The following is a 23,621-nucleotide window of genomic DNA, read 5'->3' as shown; positions in this document are numbered from 1 at the left end:
CTCAGTCGAGGTCAAGAGATCGGTCATTAACCTCTGCACTCTGCTTCCTGCTGACCTCACATTATGCCATTTGATTGGTCTTTACAGTCTTATTAAAGACATTTATACAAGCTGACCACATGTTAATGCTAATGAGAGACAAAGACAGAGGCTGAAGAAGGTGGGGGTTGCAAGCCCGATCGTGAGTTATCACAGGGCCTGATTTCAACTCAAGGTGTGTGAAGGGGGAGGGTGTGTCTAATGATCAAGCCTGATCTATACCCAAGGTGTGTATCCATGTTTCTGGTGACCACTGACATAGGAGGTGCTTTGTGAGTTTAGTGCATATAAATGAGTTTGCAACTGTACAAAAACTCAATTCCGATTCATTTGCTTCAGTGAACTGGTTTAAAAGCCAATTTGATTCGTTTGAGGCATCAGTCAATAGTTATGGTGTGAAGTAACTTAAGCCCTGTCCTTACTTGTGACTCAGCTTTACTTATTGTACTGCACTGCCACTTATTGTATCCAAATTACCTAAGACTCAATTATTTGGTTGTAAAAGTGACAATAAAGGCCCCATTACAGTCACAGCGAAGTGCTTCTTCATTCTTCGCTCAGAGCCAAAAAGACATTTGAAACAGCTGAGCAATAGTATACTATTTGCGAACATTCAGACCACATCGCTGGGGGAGGTGTTTAAATGATATGAGGATGTGGAAGACAACATGTAAAACCTTTACTAATGTGACATTAAAATGTGTTATCAATTACTTCATGCCTCATTCTATTGGTAGAATTCACAAGAAGCTGTTTTAACCACTCATTAATGATTTAAAGTAATATATATATATATATATATATATATATATATATATATATATATATATATATATATATGCAGTAGATAATGTGTAATTTGTCATGTTTACATTCTGCATTCATGGCGCTAGTGCACTTACATGCTATACGTGGCCATAATATGCACCAATTACACTCTGTTATTGTAATTTATGATGACACTGATACTACTGCAAAGATGGGTGCATAAAGAGTGTTAATGGGCAAAACAGTCAAAAGAATGATGATTAGAGGCATTTCTTACTTTGGGCAGATGTGTGAATGGCTTTCAGCTGCAGAAGGCACACGAGTGAAGCAGCATACAAAGCAAAAGAATGAATGGGCACTTCAGTGTTTGAGTAGATTTAATTCCTTTTGTAGACTAATTAAACATAACAAAAAAAATCACATGGCATGTTCTTGGAAAAATGCATCTACGCAAACAATCATACTGCTTTGGGTAAATTTGCACCAGCTCGCTAATAACCCTGCAAACTGGTGTGTTCATGTTGACTAAGCTCCATGTCACACCGATGACATGGACCAGTGGCAGTAAAAAGGTATTTAGCAGCCGATACAAAGTTTTCCTGAAAGTTTGTGCAGGCGAGCTGTTTCAAACCACCGAAACAATCTCAACTCAACTTCTAACTTTTTAAATTTCCAGTTGAGATGCATTTGAATTTTGCAATATTGTACCTTTTGATACTTAAGTGTGTTTAAAACTGCACCTTTTACTTTTAATGAAGTAGTATGTTGATAGATGAATTTTACTTTTACTTAAATCATATATTGTTGTGCTATCTGTACTTTGACTTAAGCATGGGACTTTTCCTACTTTTCCCACCACTGTTCAATAGTGCATGCAGAAATCCCTGCTAAATTAGTCTGTTTTAGTTGTATTGGTCATATTTACTGTAAAGTGTTATTCCAGTTCGATGCTGTAACTAAATGGGACCATAACTGTGTTTTTTGGCAGATCAATTATCCTACTGCATTAAAGAAAATTACATGTTGTAAAATGTGTAATTCTTTGCAAGAGAAGATACTTTTAATCATTAAAAAGAACCAGTTTTAAAGAACAATTTGTTCTTATGCCTCACTATGACTCTTTTCTCCCAGTATCATCTTCTCTATCTCTTCGCTTTCCTTGCTTCCGTGCCTCTGTCTCTTCTTTGTCTCTTTTTATTTTTGTTTTATATTATCTGTGTTTTTGTGCCTGCTGATTTGTCCTGCTAGTCATGCTGTCATCATGGACTAAATCAATACAGCTGTGCGGAGCGGAGAGGAGGAGAAGATGCTTCAAAGCATACCTAACATCCAAGGAGAATTACCGCTGCGTTGACTTATGGTAATACTTTGCCATCTAAAGGATGCTTAAAGGAAAATAGCTAAACAGCTATTTAGATTTAAATTCTAAACTCTGAACAAGAATGCAAGTTTTTCGCCAGAGTGGTGTGTCAGGACAAGAAGTATAATTTCACACTGTTTCACACTGTCTGAAGCACCCGTGACAGCTGGAACATTAAGGCCATGAGCACATTAGTGTCAAGATGAAACGTGCGTGTACGTCATGGAGATGTTATGGTGTGTGGGTGTGTTTTAAGAGTCTAGTGCTTTGTATTCCAGCATATGCCTCCCGCTGAAGGTTTTACTAGAGGGCAAGAGGAAACTGGCCTCTGATCATAGATAAGCACAGCATCGGTCTCTTAAAGCAGTGCTGGGTCAAAGGCATTAAGGCTGTCTGTCTGCAGCCCTTCCGCATAGTGCAGGTCTTGGGTTTTGAGAGAGAAAGACCGGAACTGTCAGCGCAGGATCGGTCTCACCATCTCAAATACGAGCTAGCCTGCTGGTGACCCAGAAGCCTCTGGGAAATTATATTTGGTTGTAAAATGAGGGGAGTGTGGAGAGTGGAAAATAAGGGAAGAAGGATGGAGCGAAAGAGAGACAGACACACAGACAGATAGATAGACAGATCTGAGAAATCAGGAGAAATATCACTTTTTTATCACTTCTTTATTACCCATCATTTCCAATCAAGCTGTAATTTTACCAAATTAAGCAAAAACTAGAGGTGTAAATCACAAGTTTCATCACAATAAGATCTTATATCGATTCTCATAGCCAGTGATCCATTGTTTGCCGATACCTCAATGTTTGTCGTGACGCAATTCCGATTCGATTCGATTTGGGGGCCTGCGGTCGATACTCAAATATTATGTGCCTATTTAACACAATCAGTTGCATTTATTATCTCACAAATGCAACCAAAATATAATTTGATTATTTTACTGAGCTCTCTGAAAAGTGCAAATCCAGTATCCACACTGGAACATCCACAACAAAATAAGGTTCTTCAGTTGTTGAAAAATATAATACAGAAAAATAAAGTTACCTATATGTGATCATCAATCATTTGATGACAGCTCATTGCTTTGTGGAATACGTAAACATTATAGTGACAATTTGTCATCTCTACAATAGTCAAGCGAGTCTTTCAATCAAAAATACTTACGCACGACAGGAGAGTATGTGCTATATGTGTTATTTCTTGGATACATCTTCCACAGTTGTTTAGAACAATTCTTGTACAGTTTAATGTAATAAATGTTAGTAAGGTTGCTGATGTGTAGATGTGAAAAGTCTTGTAATTGATGTCAGTGCAGGGCAGGGGTTTTCTCTTTCCCTTGTCAGTGCTGTTGAGAATATCAGGGCTGTCTAACCGTTGGGCATGGTTGAATTGCTCCATAGACTTTCTCATGTAAAATTCAATGTGGTCGCATGCACCACGATATCGGGGGAAGCCTGATTTAATCGTGCATGTGAGTCGCTTTGTACTATCCTATCACCAGAGCTCACATTTCGAGGGAAGCCAGGTTGACACGCTCATGGATAGAGCAGAGCGCAACTTCAGGCTTAAATCACTCTGCACACATCCGTGTCCCACATGAGAGGCATATTTAGCGCTAATAATGCTAGATTAATATAATAAGGTTACTACGGAAATGTGGCTGGCATTATCTTAAAATAATATACATTGTTTGTTATTTAATCGATGCATCTATCCAGGTATGGATCGTTACACCCCTAGCAAAAACTGTGAAAATATTTTTTAATTTTGTGTGTATTTAGGATACATAAAATGTAATCTATGAAATTAGCCTTAGCAAGACAAAGGAGTCAGTCAGTTTATTTTAAAAACATTAAAAATGTAATTTCCATCAGTGTCATTTTCAGCACAGAGCTCTATTAAGCACAATACAGAATTTGAGATGTGCTCAAACTGACAAAAATTACAAATCTCCTGTGATGCATGTTCATACACTGTTGGACAATGTTAGCAGACACATTGAATAAACTAGTGAGAGTGTGAGAAAATGTTTTAACAAGACTTCAGGGTATCTGCAGGTTCAAAAGAAGGAAATTTAAGATGTTTTAAGGCCAAAAACAAAAAAGAAAAATTTAAGACCAATTTTGCAATAAAAAAAAAACACATGGAAATGAAGCTGTGAGGGATAGACTTACCATCTCTTCAACGGCACGAACGGTATAAAGCTGTATGAAGCTCCTAGATCCCATCTGCTTTTCCACAACTCATGTTGTCTGGAGTTTTTTGTCTACTGAGTGTTCTTGAAAAGATATTTTTCCAATGTTTTGTCTGCGGAACGATCCAAAAACACTTTAAACTGCAGTACAGCCCATCGGAGAGACTGTACGTCTATCCCTCAAAGCCTTGTTGTCATTTCCATCAAAAATCAAATATGGCACTGCTGTGAATAAGGTCTAGCATGTGCTGAATAACATTTATATATTTTTTTCTTGGCAGATACCTTTATCAAATACTTTAACAGGTAGTTAAAGGGTAGTTCATTTAAAAATGAAATTTCAGTCATCACTGCTCACCCTTGAGATGTTAAGGAGATGTGAAAGGAGATGTTAAGCAAAACATTTAGTATCAGTCACCATTCACTGTCACTGCATCTTTTTTTTCATTCAGTGAAAGTGAATGGTGACTGAAACTCCCTAATATCTCCTTTTGATATCCACTGAAATAAGAAAGTCATACAGGTTTGCAACAGCATGAACATAAGTGATGACAATTTAAATTTTTGTGTGAAATATCTCAAGTAAAAGTCAAAACTCGTCAGTTACGTTAAAAATGGCTGTTTAAAGTTGACAAGCTGTAATAACTATGTTAACAGATTAAATTATGAAAGAGAACTGTGCTGCATATTTAGTTATGATGTTTATTGAAAACAGAGATTATTTACTGAATATTAAATACAGATCATATATTTTCTGTCACGGTCTTGTCACTTTGTCAGGTTGAGTTTTTGTCTGATGGGACCGTGACATCATCGCCTCGTGTTCTGTCTTGTGTTTCGTGTCCTGTCATTGTGTTGAGCGCACGGGTCTGGGTGCGAGTTACCGCCGTGTTCTCTTCATTAATGTCACGGTCCAATCACTCTGTCAGGTTGGGGTTTTTGTCTGATGGGACTGTGACATCATCGTTCCCAGTCTGTCTTGCATTTCGTGTACGTTCTTTGTGTGAGTGCACGGGTCCAGTTGTGAGTTACCGCAGTGCCCTCTTCAGTTGGTTTTGTTCGTGTCCGGAGCATGGTGTCTGGATCCTGACTTCCTGTCTGGTTTGTTTCGGTCTGTGTCGGGATCTGGACACTCATGCTCCATGTTATGCTTGTTTTGGTCTAATTGTGTTGATGTTTTCCCTCATGTGTTTCAGGTGCCGCTGGCACGTGGAATTAGCGTTTCCAATGGGAACCCTGATTGTTTCCATGGGAACACTGATCATGCCAACTTTCAGCTAGCGAGCGGCACCTGTCCTTTGTTTGTTCCTGCTTATTTTAATCCCCTCATGTGTCGTGTCCTTGGCTGGATTGTTGAATGTAGTTTAGTGAATGTAGTCTGTAGTGATTGTTTGTGTGTTATCATTATAGAAAGCTGTTTGGTGTGAAGTAAATTACCTAACTCTCTTTGCCTAGTTGGTCCTGTCTCGTGTTTCTGTTTGGCTGCCCGTCTCTACCTATGTGTCGGGAGTGTGGCTGCCTTCCAGTTTGCTGTACGCTTATTCTCTGTGCTCACAAATCTTCAACGGAGGATTCCTTGTCTCTGCCCACAATTCTTGTCAAAGGTAATGTAAAATAAGGAAGTGCCACAATTTGAAAGCCATCAAAAGACTGCTCCAACCTCGCATACTTGCAATTTGCAACGTTGACAGCTTTGTTAATTATAAACAAGAGCGACAGTGTTAGCGCATCGCTCACTTACAGAGACACAGAATAACGCCATTTGTATTTTGGATTAACAGGTTTATGAAGGTTTATACATGTGTAGCATCCTAAGTTCAGAAAAAAATGCTCTTGCTTGCGCTTCCCTGCGCATGCTCACAGTAAACTCAAGCATCAGCTGCTAAATGCTGGCTGCAGGTGAGAGAGAGAGAGATGATTTTGACTGTTTTAAGCATCTCCTCTATTCACACCCAAACATTTTCAATAAAACATCGTTTAGTATGTTTTTTAAGTGATTTGAATTATGGGGACACTAGAAATGTCCTCATAAACCACATTTATAGCATAATGGCAGCCAGCAACATTTGCTAAGACAGGATTGGTCAGAAACACTTTTAAGGCGGGGCTTAGCTGATTATAATCAGCTTTGTAATAAAACAATAAAAGTCTATGGTATGTATTTACAGTAGATAGCTACAGTGAGTAAACATACAGTGTTTGTAGGTTGAGAAAGGGTTAAAGTCAGCATGCATGAGACTAACATTAGCTGCACTGAGGATGAACAAAGACAGAAAGTCTTATATGTAAAACAGTGAAAAAGAAAGATCAAGGATGCATCTATCAGTCAGGGTCCCGCCTTGATGATTTTTCTCTGTTATGTCTCCATGTTCTGTATCACCATTTTTGTGTTGCCCCAAATCTGCAGGCCATTTTCTCAATTACGCAGAGAACAGTTTGAGTTCTCTCTCACACAAATTGTTCAAGAATATTATATTCAGACTTATGCAACATCTATGTTCTCTCAGCACTTTAGGGGTTGAGTTATTTTAAATCAGTTTCTGACTAAAACCCTATGATGCCAAAATACTTCGTAATAAAGAGGAAATATTGCATTACATTTATACTGAATAATGGCTGACATTTAAAACACTAGACACAAGTTCACTGTGACGAGGAGGAGGGCATGGCCAGGACGTGATGGATCACGGCCGGCACTGAATCAGCCGATCAGCGGGAGAGTGAGATAAGGGGCAGCCGGAGACGACGGTTCGGGTTATGTTTTATGTTGTTTTAAGTTTATGTTTGATATTAAAAGTTGCGTCGACTGTTCTGCCGGTTCCCGTCTCTTCCTTGGCCGTCCTTTAACTGTTACATGTACTTACAAAAAAGTACCAAGTTATTTTCATGTTTCACGGTAGTATTAACGTAAACATCATGGTATATGAATATGGAGGTAGATATGTGTTAGTCGTACCTCTTGCCGGTGGTCGGCTCCTGGTTTAAGAATGAACCAGCGGATCTGGGCCTGCTGGGATTTAGAAACACACTCAAGAAAAGACGAGTTACTCTCCACTCCGTACAACACCTTCTCCTCGACATTCCTCCCTAACACTGAGAGAGAGAGAGAGAGTGAGAGAGAGAGGCATCAATCAGCGTTTCTGTATTTGTTGGGTTTGTGTTTTAGTCCATTAGGTGAACCCCACAGGACAATGTAACATCTTAGATCAAAACAGAGCTTTAAGTGCTTTTATGCTTTAAACACTCATGCATGTGCACACACATACACACTCACACTCACACGCTTCCTCACCATCCTCTGTGTCCCAACAATTGCTGGACGGGTCTCCATGTTTGATGTCCTGCCTTCTAGCCCTCCTGTGTGTACATATGGTAGACAGACAGACATCTATCACATCTAATAACATCATCAGCTGCACCTGATTCATGATATAAAAAAGAAGGAATATTTAAAAGGAATCGAATTGCTCGATTTAGATTGCTGTTCAGAAACAAGATAGAAAGCCAGCTGATAACCCATTAATCAGAGGTTTAATAAACAGTATACAGTACATAGTTGAGAAGATTAGTTTGCATTCTCTTTTGTTCAAAACCTCAGGTCTTTTCATGTGATTCATGAAAAAGATCCAGTTCAAAGGAATCGTTTGGTCACGACTCTCTCGCGCTGGGTTTGTTGTTGTTGCGTGCGGTGAAGCGAGCTCGTCACCACAACAGACCGGGTGAAAAGAGCACAAGACGCACTGATGGTGCGCGCTCTATAGATGTATTCAATAACTCACAAGATGATATCTGATGAAACCGCATATGAACACACACAACCTGACTGTCGCCAATGGCGACTAGATTTTAAACTATAGTCGCAATAAATTATTTTTGGTTGCATTTGTGACCATTTTAGTCACAGTCTGGAGCCCTGTTCTTTACACTTAATGCATTTACTAACAAAAACTGTAGAACCTTATTGAAAAGTGTTACCATTTTTGCTTCTTTGGACAAAATAACAGTTGATGGTTCAAGTTTAATCAATAAAGAAACATCACGGACTGCTCAGGCAGGCCACAATTGCAGTGGCCTGTATGATACTCAGTGTAATTCAATGCCATTATTATGCACAAAATGTTGTTATATCACATATATAAGTCTTGTTTGCTTTCTTGGGTTTTGTGATGCACAAATCAGCAGATAAACCAATCTCCCAATCCCAATCAGAGATCCCAGTCGTCTCTGAACCATTACGTGAAATCACAGACGTCCCATGTAAATAACATAACTCAAATGTCGTTTGAAAAACTAATCCTGTTTGAATAGTGCTTTTAATGACAAACCTGGCCTGGTGCAATGTCAAACAAAGATTTTCATTGAAAATGAGCACAAAGCAATCATATGGCTTCAGAAGACTTGGAATATAGTGCATAAGGCTCAAGATGGCGCCAAGAATGGCTGCTGCGTTGCGAGCTCCGACACAACATGGTAGTGTTTTGTTTGTTTTGTTTACAATTCTTATGTTTTTTGTCTTGGATGTTGTCTGCCTTATTGTCTATGACAGACAAACACTTTTGGACATTGGTTCAGCAATTTCACACGTAAACCGGACTTCAAATTCCTCAATGCCGACCCGCTGCTTACAAACACGCAAGCGGAGCACTTTGTCTGGGCAGTCCGGACGCGGAAACGCAGGAGGATAAGGGGAAACAGAGCCGGCGTTCTCATCAGAGTAAGACGCCGCGTAAATCGACCCCGCTACCCATTATTCTACTGGCAAATATTCAGTCTCTGGATAACAAGCTCTGCGAGCTGAAAGTGCGGATCTCTTTCCAACGAGAGACGAGGGACTGCTGCATTATCTGCCTTACGGAAACTTGGATGTCTGCGGAGATTCCAGACTCAGCCATTGAACCCACGGGGTTCTCCGTGCACCGAGCAGACAGAGTGAAAGACCTCTCAGGTAAAAGCAGAGGTGGTGGTGTATGTTTTATGATCAACAAATCCTGGTGTGATCAGAGGAACGTACATTCTATCAAGTCTTTCTGCTCTTCTGATCTGGAATTTCTTCTGTGTCAACCATTCTGGCTACTGAGGGAATTTACAGCGGTCATTATCACTGCTGTGTACATCCCGCCACAAGCTGTCACAGACCGGGCACTCAAGGAACTGTATGGGATTATAAGTGAGCAGGAAACTGTGCACCCTGAGGCTGCGTTCATTGTGACCGGGGACTTTAATAAAGCCAGTTTCAAATCAGTCGCACCAAAATACCACGAGCACATTAGTTTCAACACACGAGGGGACCGGGTTTTGGACCATTGCTACTCTCCCTTCCGGGATGGCTACAAATCCCTCCCCCGCCCACCATTTGGCAAATTGGACCACTCTTCCATTCTGCTTCTGCCCGCTTACAGGCAGAAACTGAAACAGGAAGCACCCACTCTCAGAATGATCCAGTGCTGGTCGGACCAATCAGACTCTACGCAACAAGACTGTTTTGATCACACGGACTGGGAGATGTTCCGGTCCGCCTCTGATGACGACATCGAGCTTTACGCTGATAGAGTAATGTGTTTCATCAGAAAGTGTGTGGAGGACGTCGTTCCGACCAGAACAACACGGATCTATCCGAACCAGAAGCCATGGATAAATAGCGATGTTCGTGCAGCACTTAATGTGCGGACCTCCGCTTTTAATTCCAGGAACGTGGAGGAGCATCAGAACCGCAAAACGCCAGTACAGGAACAAGATTGAAGGACAGTTTAACACCACCAACTCTAGAAACATGTGGCAGGGAATTAACATCATCACGGACTTTAAAGGGAATAAAAACTCCACCATGAACACTGCTGCCTCTCTCCCGGATGAGCGAAATACATTTTATGCTCGTTTTGAGGGAAATAACACCGCCCTCATGGAGAGAGCTCTCGCGGCCGAAGCTACAGAGGTTAGTTCACTCTCTGTCTCTGAAGTTGATGTAATCCAATCCTTCCGGCGGGTGAATATCCGCAAAGCCGCGGGCCCAGACGGCATTCCGGGCCGCGTCATCAGAGCGTGCGTGAACCAGCTGGCTGGTGTTTTTACGGACATTTTCAACCTTTCCCTCTCTTTGTCTGTAGTCCCCACATGCTTTAAAACATCCACCATTGTGCCTGTTCCAAAGCAATCAAAAATAACTTGCTTAAATGACTGGCGTCCTGTTGCTCTGACCCCCATCATCAGCAAATGATTTGAGAGACTAATCAGAGATTACATCTGCTCTGTGCTGCCTCTCTCTCTTGACCCATTGCAGTTTGCTTACCGCAACAACCGCTCCACTGATGATGCCATTGCATCTACAATACACACTGCTCTCTCCCACCTGGAAAAAAAGAACACTTATGTGAGAATGTTGTTTGTAGACTACAGCTCAGCATTCAACACCATAGTGCCCTCCAAGCTTGATGTGAAACTCCGGGCTCTGGGCTTAAACAGCTCGCTGTGCAGCTGGATCCTGGACTTTCTGTCAAGCAGATGCCAGGTGGTTAGAATAGGCAGCAACATCTCCTCATCACTGACCCTCAACACTGGAGCCCCACAGGGCTGTGTTCTCAGCCCACTCTTGTATTCCTCATATACACATGACTGTGTGGCAACACATAGCTCCAATGCCATCATTAAGTTTGCTGATGACACGACGGTGGTAGGTCTGATCACTGACAATGATGAAACAACCTACAGAGAGGAGGTGCACACTCTGACACACTGGTGTCAGGAGCACAACCTCTCCCTCAACGTCAGTAAGACAAAGGAGCTTGTGGTGGACTTCAGAAGAAAAGACAGAGAACACAGTCACATCACCATCAATGGAGCACCAGTGGAGAGAGTCAGCAGCTTCAAGTTCCTGGGTGTCCACATCACTGAGGAACTCACATGGTCCATCCACACTGAAGCCATTGTGAAGAAGGCTCTTCAGCGCCTCTTCTTCCTGAGATGGCTGAGGAAGTTTGGAATGAACCACCACATCCTCACACGGTTCTTCACCTGCACTGTAGAGAGCATTCTGACTGGCTGCATCTCCGCCTGGTACGGTAATAGCACAGCCCACAACCGCAAAGCACTGCAAAGGGTGGTGCGAACTGCCAAACACATCATCGGAGGTGAGCTTCCCTCCCTCCAGGACATATATACAAGGCGGTGTGTGAAAAAAGCTCGGAGGATCATCAGAGACTCCAGCCACCCGAGCCATGGGCTGTTCTCACTGCTACCATCAGGCAGGCGGTATCGCAGCATCAGGACCCGCACCAGCCGACTCCATGACAGCTTCTTCCCCCAAGCAATCAGACTTTTGAACTCTTGATCTCCCATGATCAAAATACATCAGCACTGCACTTTATTACTATCACTCTTATATCTCACACCGGACTGTCATAAATTATATTATTATTATATTATATTCTCTCTTAACAACTTACTATCAACCGACAGCCTGAATGTCAATACAGTACAATACAACCTACTGTACATTCTATATATACTACTATATATACTTTTTATTTTTTTATTTTTATTGAATAATGTGTATCTATATTGTGTGTATTGTACTGTACAGTGTATGTTATTATTTGTATATTGTTGTGTGTAATTATGTGTATAATAGATGTTTAAATTGTGTTGTGTTAATTTGATGTTATTGTAAATTGGTATATGTCTCACTGTCACGACTGCTATGTCGATCAGAACTGCACCCAAGAATTTCACACACCATTGCAGTTGTGTATATGGCTGTGTGATAATAAAAGTGATTTGATTTGATTTGATTGATTTAAGTAATAAGAACTATTTTATTATTATTATTATTATTATTATTATTATTATTATTATTATTATATGTCTATGTGTCCATGGAGTTTTCACTGTATATAAAAAGAGCATTCAAAATTTCTCCTTTTATGTTCAGTATTGGAAAGAAAGTCATAATGGTTTGGAACAACATGAGGGTGAGTGAAATTATGACAGAATGTGAATATTGTGTGTGAAATATCACTTTAATGAAGTTTATTTCAAACAGAGCTCTCCAGGCGATCTGAGAGTTCAAGACAAATATTCTCTCTCTCTTTCTCTCTCTCTCTCTCTCTCTCTCTCTCTCCACACACACACACACACACACACACACACACACACACACTTTCTTTGTGTCTCTCTATCTCTCTCTCTCCGCTGGACCGACCTGGCCTCCTTGCATCAGTGGCGGACCGGAAAGCCGAGGAGAGAAAGGGCAAGAAAACTTCTCTGGCAGTTCACATACATCATCTCAACAACAAAGCAACTTTAATCAATTTGCCTGTCCAGTTCATTCCCACTACGCCCTATGGCACGGCAAAATCAAATATTTATAATTTTCTTCAGTGTGCTGAACTCCAGGAAACAACTCACCCTGTAGAAGTAGGTCAGAAAGAGGGCACCGCAAAGCCCCCTCTCTCTCTTTCTCTTTTAACTTTCTCCAACCCCAAACACCTCGGAGCATCAAACTGCATGCTGTGCACATCCCTAATACATCACAGAGCACGTGTGGGTTTGTGTTTGTGTGGGAAAGCAAATAACTGAGAAAACTAAACAGAAGTGCTGCCTCTGTGAATCGATGTCATGGCTTTGTATCGATTCGTCTTTGGGACAATGGCTTTATCGGTTCATGTGTGTGTGTGTTTGTTACCTCTTGGAGGCTGATATGTATCTGGAACACTTGGTGCCGTCCCAGGCGCAGTACGGGTCTCTCGCCAGACAGCATTCTGCACAGCCCTGCCCATAAATATGGCACCTGTGCAGGGCCACCTGCGCCAATCCGTCACTTCCTCCAACAAACAGCTGCTGCTGCACAAACACACATACACAAAGTATTAAACCAGGCGAAATAAAAAAAAAGAATAAAAAAAAAGAAAGTGCTTTCTGGAGCAATCTCGCTAACAGAGTTATCAGTCAATGTCATTTATTTGCAGTTTCTTTGTAAGTCTCTCTCTCTCTCTCTCTCTCTCTCTATATATATATAGGGGAGAGCAGGGCCAGCTGTCACATGGGGAAGTTGTCTCAAGGGCTATTTCTCAGTAACTGAAATGTGTGTTTTCTCTAACAGAGGATTTGTATGTTGGTTTCAAACACCTTGTTCAAAACCCTCTTAAATTAAAATTATTTTTGTGAATTCTACCCTCCAAAACAAATTTTCACAATTAGAATATTTTTGCTATAGCTTTTAGGTAAACAAGAAAACAAGAAAACACACTGCATACATTCATGCAAGAGTCAGCTATATAATGAAGGCATATTTTTACTGAAAGTATTTAAATGTGCTCTTAGGACAAAGGTGAAAGTCAGGTCAGGGCATGTTGTCACATGTGTGTTAAATCATAAATGTATTCCATTTATCAATTACAATATTTGTTGGGCAAAATAGTGTTTTTATATTTTTATGTTTTTAACTTTTTTGTTGTTTCATGAATCGTTTTCTTCTTCATAATATGCTTTTAATGTAAGTGAATATTTAAAGACTATAGATGAAGTAGATTTTGTGTTGGCGGAATGTGTCTCCACCAATGTTAACATGAAATCCTGCACTACTGGATTAATAGCAGGTTCCATTGTGACTACTTACCCCATGTAGTGTGACAACATGTCCCGCTATTGGGGCAAGTTTTCACAATATTGAAAACATTTTCAATAACCTTTTTGTAGACAAGATTACTTGAGTAAAATGTGTGACAGCTAGCCCTGACCTCCCTTATATGAAAAAGCAAGTGTGACTACAATTGTGACTATGTGTGACTACAATTTACAGAGAAATAAAACAAGGGACAGGCATTCAGAGAGGGGCAGCAGGGCAGGACATTGGAAAGTTTTTGTTTGTTTTTTTGTTTTGTTAATTTGTTAAAGAAATTATTAAATTAAACACTCATTTGATTGAAAACTGTGGAGACTATGAATCAGAATTTAGTGAAATGATTATCACAGTCACTTAAAAAGAGAAAAGTGTCATTTAACCCTTGTGCGTCAATACAAAAATGTCACTCAGAGGTCCTTAGAGGACAAAATGGTCCACGTCAAAAAACTGCCATAATAATATTATGTATTAATATTATTTTCCACTTTCAATGAGTTATTTTTTTTTTAACCAACGTCAGTCCTGATCATAACTACCAAATATTCATTCATTTTCAGGATTTTAACCCTTTAAATGCCAGTTTGTTTACATAATGCCACTGTTGTTTTTACACACACACACACACACACACATTTCTCAATACACACGTACAAAACACACTCTGACATCCATACCAACACACCCACACAATTTATCTGCATCATTTCTTCAGTTGGCCTGCAGTGCTATATAATATAGAAAATAGGGGAAAAGCATGTATTTGCTCCATATGCTAAACATGAGAAAAATGGCGCCATCTGGTGGAAAATATTAAAAATGTAAATTTTGAAGCCAGGGCTCCGGAATGAAAGTATAATATCAGAGAATTCATGATTTTATGCTTTAATGGCACTGGGATCAAATATTGCAGTTTTAATGGGTTTCAATGGGGACATTTTTGTCCTGAAGCTCCTGAGTGTAACTATTGTGTGTACACAGTGTACAGGTGCATCTCAATAAATTAGAATGTCGTGGAAAAGTTCATTTATTTCAGTAATTCAACTCAAATTGTGAAACTCGTGTATTAAATAAATTCAATGCACACAGACTGAAGTAGTTTAAGTCTTTGGTTCTTTTAATTGTGATGATTTTGGCTCACATTTAACAAAAACCCACCAATTCACTATCTCAAAAAATTAGAATATGGTGACATGCCAATCAACTAATCAACTCAAAACACCTGCAAAGGATTCCTGAGCCTTCAAAATGGTCTCTCAGTTTGGTTCACTAGGCTACACAATCATGGGGAAGACTGCTGATCTGACAGTTGTCCAGAAGACAATCATTGACACCCTTCACAAGGAGGGTAAGCCACAAACATTCATTGCCAAAGAAGCTGGCTGTTCACAGAGTGCTGTATCCAAGCATGTTAACAGAAAGTTGAGTGGAAGGAAAAAGTGTGGAAGAAAAAGATGCACAACCAACAGAGAGAACCGCAGCCTTATGAGGATTGTCAAGCAAAATCGATTCAAGAATTTGGGTGAACTTCACAAGGAATGAACTGAGGCTGGGGTCAAGGCATCAAGAGCCACCACACACAGACATGTCAAGGAATTTGGCTACAGTTGTCGTATTCCTGTTGTTAAGCCACTCCTGAACCACAGACAACGTCAGAGGCATCTTACCTGGGCTAAGGAGAAGAAGAACTGGACTGTTGCCCAGTGGTCCAAAGTCCTCTTTTCAGATGAGAGCAAGTTTTGTATTTCATTTGGAAACCAAGGTCCTAGAGTCTGGAGGAAGGGTGGAGAAGCTCATAGCCCAAGTTGCTTGAAGTCCAGTGTTAAGTTTCCACAGTCTGTGATGATTTGGGGTGCAATGTCATCTGCTGGTGTTGGTCCATTGTGTTTTTTGAAAACCAAAGTCACTGCACCCATTTACCAAGAAATTTTGGAGCACTTCATGCTTCCTTCTGCTGACCAGCTTTTTAAAGATGCTGATTTCATTTTCCAGCAGGATTTGGCACCTGCCCACACTGCCAAAAGCACCAAAAGTTGGTTAAATGACCATGGTGTTGGTGTGCTTGACTGGCCAGTAAACTCACCAGACCTGAACCCCATAGAGAATCTATGGGGTATTGTCAAGAGGAAAATGAGAAACAAGAGACCAAAAAATGCAGATGAGCTGAAGGCCACTGTCAAAGAAACCTGGGCTTCCATACCACCTCAGCAGTGCCACAAACTGATCACCTCCATGCCACGCCGAATTGAGGCAGTAATTAAAGCAAAAGGAGCCCCTACCAAGTATTGAGTACATATACAGTAAATTAACATACTTTCCAGAAGGCCAACAATTCACTAAAAATGTTTTTTTTATTGGTCTTATGATGTATTCTAATTTTTTGAGATAGTGAATTGGTGGGTTTTTGTTAAATGTGAGCCAAAATCATCACAATTAAAAGAACCAAAGACTTAAACTACTTCAGTCTGTGTGCATTGAATTTATTTAATACACGAGTTTCACAATTTGAGTTGAATTACTGAAATAAATGAACTTTTCCACGACATTGTAATTTATTGAGATGCACCTGTATTATAGATGTATTATAGGAAATGAGGTTGAAATATCAAAATTCCCCCAAAAATGCACACCTTTGGCAAAATGTATATCGTTGGCATTAACACACAAAAAAAACAAAAATGAAAAATACAAAAATATCCCGAAGGTCGCACAAGGGTTAATGGCGAATACACACCTGATAACATTAGCGTAAGTGAACAGAACTGATCATAACATCTCATAACACACTCACTATGATGCAGTGAACTCTTCATGCACTATTGCCTTTTACTAATACTTAAATCAATACATAAATGAATTAACATTCAGTTATTAGCTTTAATTGACCTCGGAGCAAATGTAGGAGTCTCCGCTGATGTTATGCATGATTATTTGGGTACGAGGGCTGAAACAGTTTAATCCATAGCATGCTCTTCTCCAGACATATTTAAATATGTTCAATAACCTTTTTGTAGACAAGAGCTACACACTCGTGTATACCAGAAGACATTTCGGCACGCAGGCCTTCCTCAATGTGTAAAACAATCATCACAATCATCAACTAACTAACTAACTAAATAAATAAACAAACACTTATCTGTACAAGAGAGAGAGGAAAAATAGTCAAAACAAGAACTTGATCCGATGAATTGACCTGGAATTGCAGAAATAATTGCCCGAATGGCTCACTGATGTAAAGACAGAAAAGAGAGAAGCTTCTGGGTTAATTGCAAACCTCGCCATGAACTCCAATGGATAATTAGACAAATGGGAGCGTAAAGGAAAAATAAAAGAAAATGGCACAAGAGCAGAAGCAACTGGTTTATCTGAAAGACTTTGCTAATATAAAACAAAGCAATGGAACCCCTAACACATCAATTATAAGACCACTCAGACATGCACTTGCTAAAAGATGACAAAATAAATAAAACTGATTTATTTTCACTGTATTCCAAAGCAGAAGACTTATTGTGAAGCCTATACACTTCTGCTCTTACCTGCTTGGATGAAATTTCCATGTTCAGGATAGGTGAGGGGTTCTGAAAGGAAGACATTTTTGCAAAATTGACACCATATTCCTGTAATGATTTTGTTTTTCATCCATCATTGAATGCTCTGTGTGTGTATATACAGTATGTGACCTTTACCTTGAACACCTGAAGTTCCTCTAAGATGATCTCCTCTGTGGACCAGTTTTCCTGAGTGATGCTGACAACCTTCAAGACCAAACCCGTATCTGTATAGACACATGTAGATGTGTAAGCCTCCATTTGTCTCTCTCAAATAGTTAAGCTCTACTGCCATCTGCTGGTTGATTCACAAATAAATGCATACTTAATTAGCCTATAAACACACAAGAGTTGTCCTAGTATATCAAGTTTACCTAATTGGACAGTTCATTAATTATTGTTACAGTAATACAAATAATAATAATTTTCCACCTGGTCTTACTTGCTAGAACTAACCCAAAATACAGTCAAATGTGACTGTTAAATATTATTAGCAGTATATGAGTTGTCTTTCTTACCTGTGCCCAAGAACATAACAGCATAATGTCCGTCTTCAGCTGCCACACGGTCCACTACAATCTGAGTGAGCCGGTACTCTGTGTTGATACGAGTAAAAATGGGTCGGCCCGTCACTGGATAGACAGAGCGGTACATGAGCGGATGCACTCGTATAAAATTGATCACTTCGTCTGGAAAGTCTTTAGTTGTTTTAATATGAGGATCATACGTCTGACTTGGGCACTGAAAAAAAAAATACATTAAAATATTTAGAATGTATAACGCCACATGTGGAAGTAATTACAAATATACACTCAAACAAACTGCCTTTGACAGTCTCATGAATGTTGTGTTGGTGTGAACTGCATTTTTAAGTATATCGGGTGCCTTTATATTGTGTTATGTCTCCCTCTAGTGGCTATGTTATAAACTCTTCATTGAGTCAATGGGGCCTTTAGGTGACACTACATGTTTATTCATGAGAAAAAAAAAAAATTCATAGAAAGTTGAAGTGAGAAAGAATGAACGTGAAAGAGAGAGGCAGAGTGATACTAACGGTGCCCGGTCGTGGGTAGGGGATTCTGCCTTCATATTCCACCCAGCGATGATCTGGTCCCTCTTTGTGAGCGTACGGCCCATTAAACGCTGCACGGATATCTTTCATGTTATAGACACACACGGCTGATCCTTTAAAGATAGAGCTGAGTCCAAACACACACACACACACACACACACACACACACACACACACACACACACACACACACACACACACACACACACACACAGACACACACAGACAACAGAACTAAACAATCTGAATTCAAAAGGAAGAGAATGAGCATCTTGCATTAATAATTGGCAAATTTATACAAATCACAATCCTTTAAGCTTCTTTATTCTATAAAAAAGACTCACAATCATGTGCTATCTTACATAACGTATAGTCAACAGTTAGCAAAAGTTTCAGAATGGATTTCAAGCAACTGTACCCAGACTCAAAACACTGCTGCAGGAGCCAGGACTTACCTTGTGGTAGTGAAGACTCCGTAGACTACTGGATTTCTCTCATCTCTGCTAGGAAGCAGAAAGATGTCCTCTGTAACACACACACACACACACATGCACAAATACACAATATGAAACATCTTTTTATAATGCCAAGAAACATGATGAAACAAAACAATTTGTTTGTTAGAGAGAGCGGGATGGGATGAGGAGATATCACTCACGTAGCTCATCGAAGTGTGTGTCTACTCCGTCCGGTCCAGGAATGGAACACACAAGTCTTGCTTTGAGGAACGTTGTCCACTTGTTGGTAAGACTTCTCAAACCCCCTACATCATTCTGCACACAAACACACACATGGTCCTCTAATAATCTGATTCTGAAAGCACGTGTGTATCATTTTAAGAAACCTTAACTTTTTATTTTATAGGCTTCATAAAACAAGCACACACTGAAGAGAGGTGGCCACATCTGCCCTTTATTAGAGTGGCTTATTCAATTAAGATTATGGAAAACCACAAGGTATACACGGAGGTACACAAACACACAGATACACACACAAAAAAGAGAGAGACAAATAAGAAAGAAACAGAGGTTGTTTGGGCCACTGGGTATATAATTAGAATGTAACATCCCTCTCCATTAATTCTCCAAGACCAGGTTAACATATCTGTAGATGCACAATAGAGTAATGAGAGGTCTTAGAGCGAGAAGACATGCTGAGGACACTTAAATGAATCTCCTTGTTATTGCCACTTAAAGCAGCAAACATATTCCGCCTCTGCCATTATTATCCCTGTTGAATAACAAACACACTTGAGAAAGAAAAAAAAAAAAACTGAAAAGAGGTTTAGGAGTGGTGTTTTCTAAATGCTTTAATCTTCAAAGATGCCCTCTCCAGTGTTAGGCCAGTTATCCAGTGAGGAATCTGGCATTGGCTAGCTTCACAAAAACTCCTAAAGCTATAAAAACCTGCCTGCTTCAGACCAAGAATTTTGCAATAGAGCTTGGAATTTTAAAGCATTTAGCCTGAGAGGATGAGTCTACAACATCAAGGAATCTGACTGTCTGACAGGCTTTAAATAGTTGCAGCCAGACAGTTCACAGATTTGCATTAAATTATTTTAAAAAGACGGACAGACGGACAGACCAACAGACAGACAGACATAACGACTGACCGATAGACAGATAGATCGACAGATAGATTGATGGACAGACAGATCAAGATAGATCGACAGACAGACAGACAGACTGACATATGGACAGACTGATTAAGATAGATAGATAGATAGACAGACCAAAAGATAGATCGACAGACAGACAGACAACAAGACGGACCGATAGACGGACACACTGATCAAGATAGATAGATAGACAGACCAACAGATAGATTGACAGACAGACAGACAGACCGACAGACACACCGACCTAACAAGATAGACAGATAGACAGACCAACAGATAGATCAACAGACAGACAGACGGACGGACTGAGAGATGGACCGACGATCAAGATAGATAGATAGACAGACCAACAGTTAGATCGCCAGACAGACAGACAGACCAACAGATGGAACGACAGATGGACAGACCGATCAATATAGATAGACAGACAGACCAACAGATAGACTGATAGACAGACAGACAGACAGACAGACGGTCCGACAGACACGCACAAACCGATCAAGATAGATAGATAGACAGACCAACAGATAGATTGACAGACAGACAGACAGACAGACAGACGGTCCGACAGACACACCGACCGATCAAGATAGATAGATAGACAGACCAACAGATAGATCGACAGACAGACAGATGGACACACTGATCAAGATATGTAGATAGACAGACAAACAGATAGATTGACAGACAGACAGACAGACAGACCGACAGACACACCGACCTATCAAGATAGACAGATAGACAGACCAACAGATAGATCAACAGACAGACAGACGGACCGACAGATGGACTGAGAGATGGGCCGACGGTCAAGATAGATAGATAGACAGACCAACAGATGGATCGACAGACAGACAGACGGACCGACAGACGGACAGACCAATTAAGATAGATAGATTGACAGACCAACAGATAGATTGACCAACAGACAGACAGACAGACAGACAGACGGTCTGACAGACACACCGACCGATCAAGATAGATAGATAGACAGACCAACAGATAGATTGACAGACAGACAGACAGACAGACAGACTGACCAACAGACAGACCGTCAGATGGACCAACCGATCAAGATAGATAGATAGACAGACCAACAGATACATCGACAGACAGACGGACCAACATACGGACCGACAGATGGACCAACCGATCAAGCAGCAGCAGACGGGGAGATAAGCAATGTGTTTGTGTGTGACTTTATCTTGAACATGTCTGCTGAAAAGCAGCACGTGCAGTGAATGTTTCGGCTGAAAAGCCTTACTGTGTGACACTGAAAAGTGTATGTGCAATAAATGTCTACATGTTGTGTCAAGCCGGTCCCAGCTTCCTCCTTCCTGGGTTTTGGTACCAATGTAACAAGGTTCATTGCTGGATTGAAAGGAGGAAGCTTTAATTTAGCTTGAATGAAATGAAAAGCATCAAATTTTACTTTAAAAGTCAAAAGTTTACAAAGCTGGCCAACTGAAATATGCAGCATCTGATTGTTGTACATTGTGTGACAGGAACATCTAACATTTTTTTTAAATGTATTTATTTTTTTTAATAAATCTGATTTTAACTTATGTATGGATGGTATTTCTATAACGCCTCTAGCCTTTCTAGTGATGTCCTGTTATGGAATGGGAGAAACACAATGTGATGACATACAGTAATTGAATCAGTTATTTCCCCACACAAGGGATCTCCACTGTCAAAATGAACAATGACTTGGGCAGCAACGGCATAGCCAGACCTCTGCTATGACAAGAGTTTCATCCACTTTCAGCAGATCACATCAAGAGGAATGTACCAGGAAGCCTTCCCTCCCAGAGAGGGGCACATTTACTCTTATTCGCCGGGGAAGACAAAGATCAGAGAGATGAGTTCCTCTCTGATCAAGCGGTGTGAGGACAGGCCTTACCCGGCATATCCGAGCAACACGAGACAGCACGCTCTTGTCCGTAGTGCTCCCATCACGGGACACCTCGCGGAAGAAGAAGTAAATCTTGTCATCATCCGGGTTGTAGGTGTCCGCGATGGGATGGGCAGAAATAAACTTGCCCTCTGTGGGGACAAAAGAGAGAAAAGCTGGTCAGCTTTCATTTATAACATCAACTAATCCACTAATCCTTTTCCAAGATCTACAAGTTTGGAAGCCTATTAAGACAGCTAAAACCCCTATTTCTACCCACTGTATGTGTGTGTGAGCATGTTTGAGTGAGTATTTACCTTAAAGACAAAACTGTATCGTACTGTTTAGGGGAAATGGTAGGCATTTCCTTTTGGGCTCACAGCACACATTTAATGGATGTTTAATGTAGGAAAACAGACTATATGGATTTAACCTTCATTAAATAGCATCAGCCACTGTACGCTCAAGGACTCAAGAGGAAGCCAAGCATGGACCAAAGACAGTCAATGAGAAGACAAAGAGTGCATTATATCGGGCTGTCTTTTAATGATGGTGGAGAGGAGAAAAAAGTTCCAGCAGCTGGGTGGTAACTCAAGTGATTTAAAGTATGTCTATAAAGGATTAGACTTATTACTCTAAGCATCCAAACTAAGCAGACGATTTCTAGCACTGCCAGTGCATTAGCAAAATATATATTGTACTGTATCACATTTAGTTTTTAGAGTATGCAGTAATTTTTCCAACGTCCAAAACATTATGCATATGAGCTAGTTGACACTTTTTATGGCTATATCTCAAAGTCGTGAGCTGAGTTAATGACATCGCTGAAAAACACGTATATACACTTTTGGCAATTTTGTCTTTTTACCATAGACGGAATGCGCCAAATGTCCTCTTCCTACTATTTGAATAGTGCATCGAAATGACCAATGAAAAGGGCTTTCAGGCTATCTGTTTTACAAGTATATCCATTGGCCTTGAGAAGTGTCCATGAAAACCGAGTATGTCCCATCCTTATGTTTTAAATAGCATCAACTAATTTACCTCAGCAGTCTGGCTGGAGCGTAGTGAACAGATTGCCTACATCTGTTGAAAAATTTTGTTTTTGGAGATACGTGCTTTTCATCAGACAGCGACGAAATGCACTTCTGTTCACAAGTCTGACCTAGTGATTTTTCACTCAGTACAGAAGAATAAAACAAGTCATCAAAAATCACATCTCTGGTTTATACTGTATCACAGACACACGGACAACACATCTCAAAGGTGGCACCCATTAGTGCTGTAATAACTTTCCCACACGCTACAGTCAGAATAAATCAGAGAGTGTGGCATCACTATACTAATCACCGTGTCCTTACCATGGAAACATTTTGCTGTGGTTTTGCCCATTCTGTGGCAACAGTTCATGCTTACGTTTGTATGTGTGTCAGTCTGAGTGTGCGGGACATTTTTAAATTGTTTTAATTGGCACTGAAAGTTGAAATCACAGTAACTGTTTACACAATGAATTAA

The 23,621-nt window shown here is 40.3% G+C and overlaps 1 protein-coding gene across 5 annotated transcripts in view; it reads right to left on the bottom strand.

Moving 5' to 3' along the window:
• The window catches only part of LOC127417066 (semaphorin-3D-like), a 55,935-nt gene that overhangs the window by 1,830 nt on the left and 30,484 nt on the right, over positions 1-23,621 (bottom strand). For 3 of the 5 annotated variants that reach the window (XM_051656781.1, XM_051656782.1, XM_051656778.1), the window contains 10 exons: positions 22,116-22,258; positions 19,253-19,367; positions 19,050-19,119; positions 18,577-18,721; positions 18,041-18,263; positions 17,661-17,749; positions 17,511-17,552; positions 13,039-13,196; positions 7,642-7,718; positions 7,318-7,454 (listed from right to left, as the gene is read on the bottom strand). In XM_051656781.1, the coding sequence (XP_051512741.1) occupies positions 7,318-7,454; positions 7,642-7,718; positions 13,039-13,196; positions 17,511-17,552; positions 17,661-17,749; positions 18,041-18,263; positions 18,577-18,721; positions 19,050-19,119; positions 19,253-19,367; positions 22,116-22,258 (1,199 nt within the window). The remainder of the gene's footprint in view (positions 1-7,317; positions 7,455-7,641; positions 7,719-13,038; positions 13,197-17,510; positions 17,553-17,660; positions 17,750-18,040; positions 18,264-18,576; positions 18,722-19,049; positions 19,120-19,252; positions 19,368-22,115; positions 22,259-23,621) is intronic. The other 2 variants (XM_051656780.1, XM_051656779.1) reach the window with 2 other exon arrangements.

The sequence above is a fragment of the Myxocyprinus asiaticus genome, chromosome 26 (genome assembly GCF_019703515.2).
Source record: "Myxocyprinus asiaticus isolate MX2 ecotype Aquarium Trade chromosome 26, UBuf_Myxa_2, whole genome shotgun sequence".
In the NCBI taxonomy this organism is placed as follows: domain Eukaryota; kingdom Metazoa; phylum Chordata; class Actinopteri; order Cypriniformes; family Catostomidae; genus Myxocyprinus; species Myxocyprinus asiaticus.
This window is presented reverse-complemented; position numbering and strand designations above follow the sequence as displayed.